At 60.0% G+C, this 15,500-nt stretch overlaps 1 protein-coding gene across 7 annotated transcripts in view; it reads left to right on the top strand.

The window, feature by feature from the left end:
- Positions 1-15,500, top strand: part of NAP1L4 (nucleosome assembly protein 1 like 4) — a 47,364-nt gene that overhangs the window by 30,707 nt on the left and 1,157 nt on the right. For 4 of the 7 annotated variants that reach the window (NM_001285976.1, XM_013993988.2, XM_005660587.3 and 1 more), the window contains 7 exon segments: positions 934-1,005; positions 5,470-5,609; positions 7,015-7,160; positions 9,386-9,408; positions 9,700-9,819; positions 12,498-12,527; positions 12,889-12,945. In NM_001285976.1, coding sequence (NP_001272905.1) covers positions 934-1,005; positions 5,470-5,609; positions 7,015-7,160; positions 9,386-9,408; positions 9,700-9,819; positions 12,498-12,527; positions 12,889-12,945 — 588 coding nt within the window. 7 annotated transcript variants of the gene reach the window in all.

Genomic DNA, 15,500 nt, shown 5'->3' with positions numbered 1-15,500 from the left:
TCCCCAGGCTTCTGGGTGAAGAAGTAACTCTTCTACAAAGGAAACACCTATCGGTAGTATGCGGTCGTTGGGTTGCAGGCCTTGTGAGGTTTTGGTTTTTTGGGTTGGGTTTTTTTGTTGTTGGGGGGGGTTGTATTTTTCTTAGTTGGACTTGCTCAAATGAGAGGCCCTGTAAACTGCGTTTGAACAGTGATAACTTATAAAAGCACAGGGTCATCGTTAGATGCTCTTAGCTGACACCCGCCGTCTTGGTGTCAGACGCACTTTGGTGTTTCTGGCTGTGAGTTGACCCTGTGTTGGATTTAGGAGGAAGTTGGCTGCCAAGGTCAGTAGCTCATCTCGGCATTTTTCTGACTGTCCCTTTGGAGATGCTGAGGACTAGCCGTCTTAATTGGTGGCATTTCTGACTCTGTAGGCGCTGAGAGTTGCTGGTGATGGGGAAGCAGACAGAGCTCCAGGCCGGGCAGAGGTGGCACCTCCAGCACTGCTAATCAGGGTCTGGAGTGCAGACAGCCTCCACAGTCAAGCCCTCCGATCGGTCCCAAACCTCATCTTTCCAGAGTCCTAGCTGCCCGCCACCTCGTGAGGGCAGTTCGAGCAGTGCCAGGGCCTTCCTGGGAGCACTGTTCGTGACCTGCTGGCCTGCCTGTGGCCGTTGGGTTCCATTCCAGTGCCACAGCAGTTCCAGCGCCGCCTGCCTGCCTGCCTGCCTCCCGGTGGCTGTCAGTTGCAGGGTTTGGAGACAAGGGCCGGAGCGGCCCGCGAGCGGCCTGAGACCAGGCCTTGGTCCCTCCCCCTCCCCCACCACAGAGCAGAGTAAGGTGGCGTTGCTCTGTTTTAGTCCTGCAGGTGCCACCTGCGTGGGTGGGGAAGACGTGGGTGCTGTCTTTGAAAGGCTCACCGGAAGCTTCTTGTCTTCTCTTTGTGCTTTAGGAATATGATGAGCCAATCTTGAAACACCTGCAGGATATCAAAGTGAAGTTTTCAGAGCCTGGACAGCCTATGGTGAGTGTGATGCTTCAACTCCCCGCTGGGGTCCGGCAGGGTCAGGCCCCTGAGGGTGCAGGTCCCGGAGCCCAGGCAAGAAATCCAGACCTGGCCACTTCCCCCTGGCCAACCGGGTGACGTGTGCGCTCTCACGTGGCCTCTCGCAGCCCGACTGCCGGCTCAGGCGAGGGGAGGTGTGGCGGCAGGTGCAGGGGTCAGACATGGGGTGGGACTCCTCGGCCATGGTCTCTGAGCTGGTCTGTGTCCTCTGTTGGGTAGGGGATGGTGCGCTTTTGCCGAGCGTCTCGCAGGTTTAGGGGGACCTCGCGTGTCTAAACCAGGTTGAAAGGGTGCTGAGTGTGGTCAGTGTGAGCAGCACTTCCCAGGAATCCCGCTCGCCGAGGCCAGAGACCCACCAACTCTACCTTCCCGGCGACTGCAGAGTCAAGGCTGAAAGCTCCTTGCCCGTCGATCGGTCCCGAACCTCATCTTTCCAGAGTCCTAGTGCCCGCCACCTCGTGAGGGCAGTTCGAGCAGTGCCAGGGCCTTCCTGGGAGCACTGTTCGTGACCTGCTGGCCTGCCTGTGGCCGTCGGGTTCCATTCCAGTGCCACAGCAGTTCCAGCGCCACCTGCCTGCCTGCCTGCCTCCCGGTGGCTGTCAGTTGCAGGGTTTGGAGACAAGGGCCGGAGCGGCCCGCGAGCGGCCTGAGACCAGGCCTTGGTCCCTCCCCCTCCCCCACCACAGAGCAGAGTAAGGTGGCGTTGCTCTGTTTTAGTCCTGCAGGTGCCACCTGCTTGGGGTGGGGGTCGGGCACACACACCTGTATGGCCCCTTTCCTGGGCTGCTCCCCTCTCGGGGGTGATTCAGTAGCCCTCTGTGGGTGCGGGTCACCCTGGCAGCTGAGGGAGCCGCTTCTTTCCTGCCGCACCCAGGTTATCACTGGGCCTTCTTGCTGCCTCTTCCCTGTGAGTGCTCCTTACCTGCATGAGGAGCGCCCCCTACTGGCCCCTGGTGGCAGCATGCTGTAGTTTGCCGGGTGACCCGGGCCTGCTTCCTTTTAGCCCCTCGTCTTTCTCCTGTTGCTTTCCCACTTCACTTTGTGAAAGTCCCGTGTGCTTCGTTACTGTAAGAAAACTTAGCAAATACAGAAAAGTGTGAAGAACACTATATAAATCGCCGTCTTCTAGAAATAACTCTTAGGGGCATAGTCTGCCCTTTTTAAAATTACATGGCATCTCAGAGTTCCTGTCATGGCACAGCAGAAACGAGTCTGACCAGGAACCATGAGGTTGCAGGTTCGATCCCTGGCCTCGCTCAGTGGGTTGAGGATCCGGCATTCCCATGAGCTGTGGAGTAGGTCGCAGATGTGGCTCGGATCTGATATTGTTGTGGCTCTGGTGTAGGCCAGCAGCTGTGGCTCCGATTGGACCCCTAGCCTGGGAACCTCCATATGTCCGCAGGTGCGGCCTTAAAAAGACCAAAAAAAAAAAAATATATATATATATATATAAAAATATGACATTAAAATTATGAAGAAGAAATTCAGAACGGCTTCAGAATGACACATGGCCATAGGGTGTTTGCCCCTGCCCCCGCCGCTCTCCAGGTCACCGTATTCCTGCTGTAGAAAGTGGAATCATTACACAGCAGTGTGTTGCTGTCTTTACCTCATGCAGCCTCTGCGCAGTGGAAAATAGTCACTGCGTCCGTTGGCTGCAAAAAGGTGTATTTATATTCCCCCAAAATTGCTGCTGCCACCACCACCCCATGCCGAATTGTTGTATTATGATCAGCTTACTCAAACAAGATTTTTGGAGTTCCCGCTGTAGCACAGTGGGTTAAGAATCCAGCTGCAGAAGCTCAGGTCTCTGGAGGTACAGCTTCTATCCCCAGGCTGGCCCAATGGGTTAAAGATCCAGCGTGGCCACAGCTCTGGTGTGGGTCACAGCTGGGGCTCAGATTCAGCCCCCGGCCTGGGAACTTCCATATGCCGTGGGTGCAGCCGTAAAAATAATAAATAAACTTCTAAGGTTTTCTCGGTTTAGGTTCTCTTTAGTGTAAGGAATGGGCCCGAGCACGTGAACACTTAGGAAGCCCAGAGTTATTCAGTTTGTGTGCCTGATGGTGCTGGTGGTAGTGGTTTGTTTTTTTATGCTTTCAAGTCATGTCAGGCCTGGGGCAGGCTGCAGTGGCAGCACAGAGAGTCCCCCGTGTCCTCTGCTACACGTGTGGGGTCGGCTCAGGGCACCCGTGGCAGCCGTGGCTGGGGACCACCACCTGCTCTGCTCAGCATGAGTCTTCTGGCAGAGAAGTAGCAACCGCACTGCCTCTGCCGGGCAGGACAGAGAGAATCTTAGACTTCACTGGGAAGCCGTTGTCCATTAGTCACCTCCACGGCTGACCTGGCTGTAGGCGCGTGTGTGGACGAGGCCGCCTCACCCTTGGGCCCTTTTCTGCTGGGCCGTTGACACCCTGTAAGTCACCCCCGGTTGTGTTCGACTTTCTCTCGACTAAACCGAGGCCTGGGGAAAGGAGAAAAGTGGGAAAATAGGAAGAAAGGAATAGCACCCTTCGTTTGGAGAAACGGCAGGGGGGAAACGGGGAGAGAAGGAGGAAAGTAGGTAGTCTGTCCCGACAGAAGTTAGGGAGCGATGAAGGAAGCGGTGTCGCAGTGCCATGTCCCCTGGGTGGCCTGTTCACACCTGTGGTCATGGCCCAAAGCACTTCTCAGTAGCGGTGGTCTCTCCGCTGACGGCCTCCTGCCTTCCGTCTGAATGTTGCTTCAGGGGCAACCGAAAGATCCTGTTTACAGGGGGCTGGGGTCGAGGTCTGGAGTGGGGGTCCCCCGAGGTTCTGGGGTCCCCGTAGCTGCCTTCTGTCCTCACTGGACCAGCAACTTGTTGAGGGGCTTTTTGAGCCCCTTCCCCTCCAGCCCACACCACCTGCCTGAGGTCAGTGGAGACCTGGCCGGACTCTGCCACCTCCCTTCTGGGCACCTGCTGGACTGCCCCCGTCCCTCGGAGCCCTTGTCTGCTTGCTAAGCACAGACAAGCACCACCCCTTCTTTGGAGGCTTCTTTTTCCACTTCCCTTTGTGGAAGTGGTTTGGTTTTGGTCTTTAAAAGAAGTTTTTCCTCCGTGATGGTTGTACCATTAGAATAAAAACGGAAAGAGCTAACATTCAGCAAGTATTGCTTGTAAAGCCAGCCCTGTTCTAAGGGCTTCCATAGATTCATCCTCAGGTCAACTCGTGGAGGGAGAGGGTTGTTTATTCCATTTCACAGGTGAGGAAATGGAAGCCCAGAGACAGTGCGTAAGTTCCCAGAGTCACACAGCACTGATGGGCAGAGGTGGGATTTGAACCCAGACTTGGTCCTGTGGACCGACCGCCTCTGCCGTGCGCCGAGCCCGGCTTGCCATTGGCTTTATGAGTGGGGCGGGGGTGGACGTCTTCCCCCCGGGTCGCCGCATCCTTCCTAGTGTCTTTCTCAACCGGGGCAAATTCCTCAAAGCGCAATTCATCAGTCCCAGACGATTTAGCTGGTTAATGTTCGCTGCTGCCCCTGTAGAGCCCTTCACGGGGTACGAGTGCTCCCGGCTTCCCAGAGCACTTGCCAGTCCTGGGTGTGCTTTGGACGTTTTGCTCAGACGGGGCGTCTCATTTTATTTTTCTTTTCTTGTTTGGGCTGCATCCGTAGCATATGGAGGTTTCCAGGCTGAGGGTCCAATTGGAGCTGGAGCCGCCGGCCTACACCACAGCCACAGCAACGCCAGATCCGAGCTGCATCTGCGACCTACACCACAGCGCGCGGCAACGCCGGATCCTTAACACACCGAGTGAGGCCAGGGATCCAACCTGCAACCTCTTGGTTCCCAGTCGGATCCGTGTCTGATGCGCCACCACGGGAACTCCTTATTTTTCTTGTGCTTTGTTATTTAAGAGCGTGAGTATCTTCTTTGTTGCCGCTGCTCTCTTCCTGCTGCTCTGTCCTTACACCTGCTCTGTCCCCACTTCTCCGGTGCTTGGCTCCAGATGTGCAGGATGCCTGGTGAGCGAAGGACAAGCTCGTCCTTGCCGTGGTCGGGAGAGGCCCACTCGTTGCTTCCTTTTCTCCCCCACGTGGGGTTGTGCCCCTGAGTCGGGGCTCCCTGACGCCCGCGTGCTCCCTCCAGCTCCCGCCCCACTGACCTCGCGGGAGGCGGGGCAGCGGGGAGACGTGCCACTCCCCGGGGGAGCTCGTTCTCCCCCGGCCGGGTTGTCAGAGCCGCCCGTGCCCCTTCTCGCGCACTGAAGGGTGCCGGCTGCTCCCCGCCTGCCGCCACGTCTTGACTTTGCGCTGGAGTTGTCGCCGTGGCGGCCCCTTGCGAGGTTTGCGGGGAGCGGCGTGCCTGGGGAGGGGCTGGCTTCCAGGAGGTGCTGTGTGGGTCCCGAGACGGCCGCTCAGGACCCTAAGCGGTACTTACCCGGGCTTTGTTCTCAGTCTTTCGTGTTAGAATTCCACTTTGAGCCCAACGACTACTTCAGCAACTCAGTCCTGACCAAGACGTACAAGATGAAGTCAGAGCCGGACAAGGCCGATCCCTTTTCCTTTGAAGGCCCTGAAATAGTTGACTGTGACGGGTAAGGAAATGCCCTTTCCACTTCCCTTTCTGAGAAAAAAGCCGATGGTTTTAGAGCTTTACAAGTAAGATAGAATTTAAGAATAAAGCACAAAGCCCAGTGGACAAAGATTGGAATAAACGAGCCGTCTAAGTGGGGAGGTGATGGCCAGCGCTGGGAAATGGCGCGTGTGTCGCTCGTGCCAGGGTCTGGAGAGGCGGCCTGGTTCCCTCGTTTGGGCGAGGGCGTGGGGCTTTCTCGTCACCTTGGTGCAGCGCTGATCGTTGACTCGCGGACTCCTCGCAGCAGAGGCTTGTGGCGTGGGTGGCGGTGCCCACACTGGGCCGAGCCGGGCGGTACTGGGCAGTAGCTTCGCTGTGGGCCTGGTGGGCAGTTTGCGTGCTGTTTGCCGCACGATGAGCGCCTTGCTGGTTTCAGTCCAGATGCGTCACCAAGGAGAGAATGGTTTGGAGGTGATTGATGCCCTTTGGTTGGTTTGAGACGGTTTGGGAATTGGGTTTTTTTGTTTGTTTGTTTTTGTTTTTTTCAGCGGCCACACCTGGGGCATATGGAGGTTCCCAGGCTAGGGGGTCCAATCAGAGCTACAGATACCAGCCTACACCAGAGCCACAGCAACACCAGATCTGACCCACGTCTGCGACCTACACCACAGCTCACGGCAATGCCAGGTTCTTAACCCACTGAGCGAGGCCAGGGATCGAACCTGCAACCTCATGGATACTGATCAGATTTGTTTCTGCTGCGCCACGACAGGAACTCCGGAATTGTTTTATGCTTGGTTGAAAAGGTTACTCTTACTCACGGAACCAAACACTTAGCTTTACGAATCCCCAGTGTAACGCAGAACTCAGTCCAAATCCTCTGGGCTCGAATAGCCAGTCATTTAGACGGGTCGTTTCCCAGGGCCAGGCCATCGTGGGAGAAGGCTGGCTCTCCGGGCGTGTCCGATGCCAGGTGGCACCTGTGGTCCACCGTGATGCAGCCCGAAAGCTCGCTGCTCGCGGTCCCCGCCAGTGTGCTCGGCAGCCCCGGAGCGTGCAGGCCTGCGGGTGGCCAGGTCTGCAGCGGCCTCCTGTTTGCTTTCTCCAGCTGGTGCCACTCCGTCACCTGGAGATTTCGGGTCCCCGAGTAGGTAGCTTCACGGGCTGAGAGTTGTGAGGGGACAGCAGGCGACAAGGTCTTCGTCGGCCTCGGGCTCAGGAAGAGCCCTGCCGGAGCCCGCCTCCGCCGGGACGGCCCGCCGCGACCCGCCCGGGGGTCCTGCAGGCCCTCGGGGAGCAGCGCTTGCTGGCAGCTTGTCGGAGGAGGCCGCCCGGTCAGGCTGGAGCCGGGGGTGCTGGCTGTGCACACGTGGCCGGTTTTTCTCAGGGAGGGCGACCCCGTGACCGCCGTCTCGTCCCTGTAGGTGCGCCATTGACTGGAAGAAAGGCAAGAACGTGACGGTGAAAACCATCAAGAAGAAGCAGAAACACAAGGGCCGAGGCACCGTCAGGACCATCACCAAGCAGGTCCCCAGCGATTCCTTCTTCAACTTCTTCAGCCCGCTCAAAGGTGAGCCCGCCCGGGCTGCGCGGGGCGCGCGCTCCCTTTGGCTTTCGGGTCTTTCTGCTGCCCTGATGGAGCAGGCGAGGGGTGGGACGCACGTATCCTGTGACAGGCACAGACGTAGGGCAGAGCCCTGGCCTGGAAGCGTCTTGTTTCCCCCTAGTTTTTAAAACAGGAGACGGACCCTTCGAGCTAGTGGAGGCTGAGCAGCTGACTTGGAGAACTGGAGGGCCAGAGCTCCCGGCCGTGTGCCGGTGTGGCTGTGGGGGCAGACACTTCCTCTTTATTTTCCCCAAACAAAAACCAGTTTGCAATGAAGAGGTGCGGGCCCTGCTTTAGGCAGTTGGTGGGCCTGGGGCCGCAGGGTGGCGTCCTCTCCCGTGTGACCTCATGTCCCTGTGACCAGTCCGTTGTGTCTTTACTCTTGGGGTGGTTTTCCACGACTTGGTTTTGCTCGTTTGTTTCCGCAGTTCATTTGTGAACCTAGAAGGTCGCGTGTACGTTGGTTTGGGGGTAAGAATAGCCGTAAATTACAGTTCTTAAATTTCTTTTTTGGGGGCAGATCTCGTTTGGAGCCTCAGGTTGGGTGTATTGGAGGTTACCTGTGTGACTTCACCCCAAAGTAGAGGGGCTTTGATTCCTAAATTCAGTGGCTTTGTTAGTCGTTTTAAATAAGTGGACTCGAGAATTTGGGGAGTGATGTGGGGGGCCTCGTGGTTGCGCAAGTCAAAAAATGTACCAGACGTCCCTAAGCTGCATACTTAAAGTGGGTGAATTTCATAGTATACAGCTTTTTATTTTTTATTTTTGTTTTCATCTTCTTGCCTTTTCTAGGGCCGCTCCCGCGGCATATGGCGGTTCCCAGGCTAGGGGTCAGGTCGGAGCTGTAGCCACCGGCCTGCGCCAGAGCCACAGCAACACCAGATCCAAGCTGCATCTGCGACCTACAGCACAGCTCACGGCCTCACCAGATCCTTAACCCACGGAGCGAGGCCAGGGATCGAACCCGCAGCCTCATGGTTCCTCGCCACGACAGGAACACCAGTACACGGCTATTTTGACAGTGACCAAGGACACGCGATTTCACGTCATAGGCCCTGTGAAAATGAAGCGGTGAAAGCGTGTGGGGCGGTCGAGGAAAGAGTTCAAAATTAATGAAGTGATTTTTGAAACGGAGGCGCTTAAGTGGCTAGTCCCGCACCTTCTTTGTCTTTAACCCTACAAATCGGGTCCAGAAGTGAGTGAGGAAGGAACTCACGTGAACTGCTGACCCCGAGGGCCGGAGCCCTGAACCTGCATCTCCAGGGCCGGTGGGGCGCTCCCACGCTGGGCTCGGGGAGCAGCCGTGCGCGGCGAGAGCTGCCTCCCTGCGCCGGCCCTGTGGGGACGGGCCTGGCACCAGAGCGGCTGGGAGCAGACACTGCTAGAGTCACGTGAGCCGTGCTGCGCCTCCCAGGTGTGGTCTTGGGTGCCTTTCCTGTTAGGCTTGGTTCTCTGTCGGGCTCTGGTGGGCCACCGAGGTCTGTGTGGCCGAGTGTGCTGGAGACGTGGAGCCACGGGTGGCCGCGAGTGATGTCCTGCCCGCCGGGAGTCTTCTCGTCTTGCAGGGGGACCTTTCAGCCCTGTGCTCCTCTCCCTCCTTTGCTAACGAGTCAGCGCGAACCTGACAAGAGGCAGCGCCTCAGTCACGCCGAGGACCTGCAGGGCTTCACCATCTTCCTCTTTCTTTGGACTTCCCGTCGTGGCGCAGCAGAAACGAATCCGACTAGGAACCATGAGGTTGCGCGTTCGATCCCTGGCCTCGCTCCGTGGGTTGAGGATCCGGCATTGCCGAGAGCTGTGCTGTGGGTCGCAGACACGGCTCGGATCCCACGTGGCTCGGATTCGACCCCTAGCCTGGGAACCTCCATGTGCTGCGGGTGCGGCCCTATAAGTACAGAAGACAAAAAACCTTTCTCTTTCTCTACTGAGTCATCGTCCTGTAGTTCTGCAGCGCACGAGTTACAACTCCACTGAAAGCACAAATGCGCTGAAAGGCCACAGTCTGGGGCGCCTGGTGGCACCTCCGAACTCCTCTGGGTTCCCGTCTCGGTGTGGCCTTCTCCTCGCAGCTGGCCCTGCCCTGGGGGTGGCGGGAGCTCCGCGGGCGGAGGCGCGGGGCTCGGGCGGTTTCCAGGGAGGTGCAGGCTTTCTGCGCGGTTAACGTGACGTGTGTTTGTCTTCTTTTGCAGCATCAGGGGACGGAGAGTCGCTGGTAAGCCTCGTGTCCTTATCACAAGTCTCTTCCTCTGCTGCCCGGGCCTTCGCTCCCCTAGAGTCAGCCCCCAGGTTGCGGACCTGGCCCGCTCCCCTCACCGCAGCCCGGGGCGGGGCGGAGCGCGCATTCTGTGGGTTCCCTTCTGGGCGCCCCTGGGCCCCGCACCTCCCTGCCGTGTGCCGTGATGGTGTCTTACCTGCGGAGACGGCGCCCGCAGCGAGTCGGGGGTGGGGCCGGGCCAGAGGAGGTGCTGTCCCCACTGAAACGAGGTGACGTCTCGCTCCCCAGGATGAAGATTCCGAGTTCACCCTGGCCTCGGACTTTGAAATCGGCCACTTCTTCCGCGAGCGGATAGTCCCGCGCGCTGTGCTCTACTTCACCGGGGAGGCGATAGAGGATGATGACAACGTAGGTGGCTTGGGGACCCCAGCCAGAAACCTGGGCCCTGCGCCTGGGCACGGGTGGCAGAAGCAGGTCTGGGAGGCGGCCTCCGGGCAGAGGACCCGGGGCCTGTCCCCTGACTCGCTGCACAGTGTCCTCTAAAGACCCAGGGCCTTGCTGTTCCCCTCGAGGTCCGTGAGCTCTGGGTGACCGAGCCTGGGGAGGGCCTCACGCCCGGTGGTCCGGCCCTGCCGAGCGACGACCAGCAGAGCCAGCTCACGCTTGCACAGGGCGCACAGGCGCTGGGGGAGCCGAGCCCCACGCGCCTCAGAAAAGCCGCGCAGTCAGGCCGCCCTCCCCTCCGCCTGAGGAGCTGGCCCTCCCCGGTCGATCTTGGGAGCAGGGTCCCCGCCCCGACTGTCCCCCGGGCTCAGGTCGTCTTGGGGTGCTCTGGGGCGTGTTACTGGATGTGAGCTTTAGAGCACGTCCAATCTGTTGTGTCTGCCTCCTCTTGGTGTGAGGCCTGTCGGGGCAGCAGGGGTGCCCCCTGAGGGGGGTCAGCTCCTCCCCGCACCCCTGCTTTGTGGTGAAGGCCCTGAGCGGCGGTGCAGCTGCAGCGCCTGAGGCCGGCGAACGTCCCAGCTGCAGCTGCCCACCCTTAGGCTGCAGGGTGGCCTGGGTCCGGGACGTGGGCACGCATAGCACTGCCCTTCGGGTCATTGAAGCCCCCACATGGTTGCTCTGACCTAGGTTTTAGGAAATGCTGGTTATACAGCAGAGTCTAGGCCAACGCTGCCCAGTAGAATCTTCCGTCCAGTGCGGCAGGACTGACGCCGTGTGGTGCTGGAAGCTTTACAGGGAGGTCTTGGCCAGCGAGGAGCCAAATGTTTGGTTTCATCTAATCTGCCCCCAAAAGACACAATGGAACACTCTTCTCTAGACCGACCTTCCAAACTTGTCAAACCATCTGTCCGTCGGCGCAGACGCCTGCTTGCGTGCTCTCTGTGCGCCGAGCGCAGCGTGTGTGGCAGGTGCTCTGAGCAGGGCAGCAGAGTCGTTCCCAGTGTCTGTGGCGCCCTCTGTACACATGGCTGGCGAGCAGCGTGCTTGGGGGGGCGCCCTGACCCCCTCAGGCCGGGTCCTGGTTCTGCCAGTGCCCCCACGTGCCGGGGTGGTGGTCCCGACCCCTGCTCCTCTTCAGGCTCTTGGGGCACGTCCTTGGAGGTCGATACCCTCAGTGGGCGTCGGGAGAGGTGAGGGCGCCAACGTCGCTGCGGCAGGAACGTGCATGAACACTGGGCGTGCTGGGGGTGGGGGGGGCGTAGGTGTCCTGGCTGTGTTTTCCTGCTTGGGTGGGTCACCGTGCCCACCCTGTGGGCTGCACACCCCCACTTTGGAACGAGGACAGATCCGGGGGCGGGGACGTCGTCAGAACCCCAGAAAGGGGGAGCCCAGGCCCACGCGAGGCGGCTCCAGCGTGACCTGAAATGTGGGGGTGTCTTGTTGGCTCCCAGACACAGAGCGTCTTTCTTGTCCAGGGCTGCTCGAGCACTTGGAAGGAAGGGGGGGGGGGGCAGGAGGCTGCACCCAGGGGTCAAGGTGGCCGTGGCGGCCCCAGTGCTCTCCTGAGTCCCCCTGGGTTGTCGCCCAGAGGTGGAGGCGGGGCTCTGTGAGGAAAGGGCTCCCAGCTGCAGGGATGAGGCTCATTCTGCTTCTTTATTGGTTGGTTGGCTTTTATTTTTTACGTATTTTTTAATTTTTTTATGGCCACACCCGTGGCATGTGGAAGCTCCCAGTCTAGGGGTCGAGTTGGGGCTTGCTGTCAGCCTACACCATGGCAACACCGGATCCGAGCTGCGTCTGCGACCTACACCACAGCTCATGGCAACACCGGATCCTTAACCCACTGAGCGAGGCCAGGGATCCTACCCGCAACCTCATGGTTCCTAATGGGATTTGTTTCCCATGTGCCACGACGGGAACTCGGGTTGGTGTTTTTCAATTGGCCGCATCCTCAGCGTGTGCAAGTTCCTGGGCCAGGGATTGAACCCCAGCCGCAGCTGAGACAGCACCAGATCCTCGACCCCTGCACCAGGCTGGGACTTGAACCCCTCTCCGTAGCGACCCAAACCACAGCAGTCAGGCTCTCAGCCCACCGCACCACAGCAGGAACTCCTATTTGGCCCCGTTGTGATTTTGACCCCAGCCTGATATTTGGGGATTGACTGCGAGCCTGACCAGCGCCATCTGCACCTCGGGGTCCATTCAGGACCCGCCCGGGGCGGTGTGGGAGTTCCTCCCACAGTGGCACACGTAGTTCTGACTTCAGCGCCAGGGTTTTGTCGTCCTCTGAAGATGAAGGAGCTCCCTGGTACGCGGTGGAGCGCAGCATCGAAAGGCCTAAACCTGGGGACTGCTGCTGGTTTGCTTAGCAGCCAGTCCCTGTTGGACCCAGCGCACGCCCGGGCTGGCCCTGTCCTTTCTGTGCCCCGTCCCCGTCCGTAGTCCTCCCTCTTGAGTGGGTTTCGGATCCCTGGTATCCTGTGAACACGTGGCCCTGCAGGTCGGGCCCTGGCTGGAGGCCGCCCGCTGCCGGAGGCCAGGCCTCTTCCCGTGCTCCTCGGGCCTGGCCGGCGTGGCCCTTGACGGGGATGGGTCTGCCGTCTGGCCTCACAAATCCTGAAAGCCTGTTCCTTTCGTTTCAGTTTGAAGAAGGCGAGGAAGGAGAAGAGGAGGTAAGACGTCGCTTCCCGCCCGGGGTGGCGCTGGGCCCTCTCTGTCTGAGCAGGCGGCGGCCGTCCTCCCCCCCGGGCGAGGCTCTCTCCTCGGAGCAGGGCTGAGCTGGGCGAGGGCAGGCGTGGCCGGCCTGTGGCAGCGCCGAGTCCCACCTGCCCGTGGCTCACGGAGCTGCGGCTCAGCGTGTCGCAGGCAGGTCATCTGAGAACAGAAGGCGTCAGAGGAAGGGCTGTGACCACTCAGGGGCAGTGCCGGCCTAACCGAAGCAGGGCACGGCTTTAGTTTCCCTTCTCTGCGGCGGGTGCCTCCCAGGGACTTCGGTCCGGTCTGTTCGACTGGGTCTCCTTCCTTTTCTTGCAGGAACTAGAAGGTGACGAGGAGGGAGAGGACGAGGACGATGCTGACGTGAACCCCAAGGTGAGTCGCCGGGGGCCTCCCAGACCTGGGGATGCTGCGCTGGTGAACTTGTGCAGCATGTCCCCAGGCTGGGGCGGTGGCCTTGGGAAGATGACCTGTCCTTCTCGAGTCAGAAGAGTTAAACAGGCTTCCAGAAAAATCCTGAGCCAGAAACTGCGTGGACACCTGATCTGTCGCTTTCCTAAGCTGTGTCTTGTGTATATAAACCTGTCCAGTCCGGAGCAGCCTCTCGTCCAGATCTTCAGTTCTTTCAAGATACTGATTGAGCTTTTTTGTTCTGTGGGGTTTTGTGTTTTGGGAAAGGGGCAGAGATGGGATGGTGGGGGGAGGGTGTTCGTGTGTGTGTTTTATGAATAGAATAATGGAACTGGGGGCATGACTTTACAATTGAATCTGTGCTGAGATTGTTCAGAAGATACGTCTGGATATCTCCAATAATTTGAATGAAGCCAGGAAGCTTTTGCTTTAAAAAGCCAAACCAGACCAACGAGGCTGAGGGGCACCCCTTCACTTCGGTCCTCAGCCTGAGCCTTTCCTTGTGGCCTCAGAGGAGCCTGAGTCGGGGCACTTGCCAACTGACAGGTCCTTTAGCAGAGAACGACGGGCGAGCTCGCGCTCAGGGTGTGGCTCCCCTGCCCCTGAGGACTGAGCCTGCCCGGCTGTCGGGTGCCAGCCTTCCTCGGCACTGTGGACTCTTGGTCTCTGTCACCTGTTTGTTTGTTTGTTTGTTTGTTTGTTTCCCTGGTTTCTGCCCAGAGTGGAACGTGCACTGTCAGTGCGGTGACTGGTCTAAGCACTTTTTGGCACCAGACGTGTGTCTGGGTGCACATGGCGGTGGCTCCTGGGGAAGGGACGTGGTGGCTTCACTCGCTCGGTGTGCCGGTCATCTCGGCTCGGGACGAGCTCGCTCCCGGGCAGGGTCACTCTCTGGACACTCGCCCTCGGGTCCTGAGCCGCCGCGCCCGGGAGGAGGGCCAAGCCTGGAGGGACTTGCGCCTGGCGGAGGGGTCACTCGCCCGGGTCTCCAGGCCTGCCCCTGGCCAGCCTCCTGCCGGGCGCGGACGTGCGCGCCCACTGTGGGTGCTGGAGCGGAGCCCGTGGGGCCGGGGCGCCGTCTCCGGCCGCCCGCCCGCCTTCCCGGCAGCGGGGCTCGGTCCCTCGTCGTTTCCTCTTGTCCGTCCTCGTCTCTCCTTTGGCTGCACCTCCTGTCTCCTCTCACGTCTCGGATTCTGGAAGAGCGTTTAATGCCGCAGCAAGTGGAGCTTGTCCCCGCTCAGCCTCCGCCACGTCCTGCTGGGTGTGCTGCTCGCACGGAGGCGCGAGAGCTGTCGGCCTCGTGCCGCGGGAGCGACTCGGGGCTTGTCCTCCCCGCAGGGCCTGTCCCCAGAGTCGGCACAGGCGCAGGAGCCCGGGCAGGGCGAGTAGTGGGTGTCCCGGCTCGGGTTGGGGGCTGAGGCTGCCCGTGTCAGGGTCGGTGTTTGAGCCCTTCCGTGTCGTGAGAAATGGGGGCTCTCCCCTCCTGTCTGATGTTGTGCATCTCATTTTCTTTTATGCTGACGGTTGCTTTCAATTTTTTTCCCCGTTTAGGTGTAATTTTTGTCTGTTAATCATGCGTACATTGCTAGGTAAGGTGGCATCGCGTTCCTTCCTAACTTGCGAACTTCCGCTCTGTGCTGTGTGTCAGTGCCGTGTCGTGACCGGAGGAGGAGGCTGCCGGCCGGGCGGCGGGGGCGCCTGCCCCGAGTGCTCTCAGAGCCCGCCCACACGGCCGCGTGGGCACCTGCTGGCCGAGCCCAGGGCTTGTTGCAGACCAGGCAGCAGAGATGGCCCTGGTGTGGCACGTGTGTCGATGCCCCATCCCCCTCCTCCCCCCAGCGCTGTCCCGGGCCTGGAGCCAGCGTCTGGTCCCCTCGGCCCCTGGCTTGGGCCGCCTCCCGGTCTGCCCTTGGAATGACAGTTTTGAGGCTGCTCTCCTGATGAGGAGTCTGGTTGGGTGTATGGTTTTGGTGCCCAGGCTCTTTGACAGCGTTTCTGGTGAGCGTGCACCTGGCAGGTGCCATTTGCCCAGGGCTGGGCCCGGGCCCGGGACACACGCACTTAGACCAGGGGCTGAGGCTGTCGTGTTGTGTCTCTGCATCCTTCGCAAGGGGACATCCCGGGGTCCCGGGGAGCGAGCCGCAGCCCAGCCTCTGGGTGACGTGGCCGGTGTCCGTTGTGTGATCCCGGTGTGCCTCTGGGGCTGCTGGGTGCGCAGGGTACAGTCAGAGCAGTCTGTAGGCTCCTCCGCCCGAGACGGAGCTTGCCGAGGAGTGGATTCGCTTGCTCAGAAGTATTGGTGACATCGTTGTCCATCTCCCAGGCTTCGTTGGCTCCACAGACGGTCCCTGGGGCTGGGAGTGGGTTTAGAGGGAGGAGACAGGGTAGGTCACGGCCGCGAGCCCGCTCCCTCTTCCCGTCTCTGGGGCCTGCGCGGGAGGGCTCGGCTCCGGGGCCTGGCTGCTCCCCGCGGGGGGCTCGAAACAGGCAGAGGCAGCCCCGCTCTGACCTTCCTCCGG

The sequence above is a fragment of the Sus scrofa genome, chromosome 2 (assembly GCF_000003025.6).
Source record: "Sus scrofa isolate TJ Tabasco breed Duroc chromosome 2, Sscrofa11.1, whole genome shotgun sequence".
Classification (NCBI taxonomy): Eukaryota; Metazoa; Chordata; class Mammalia; order Artiodactyla; family Suidae; genus Sus; species Sus scrofa.
This window is presented reverse-complemented; position numbering and strand designations above follow the sequence as displayed.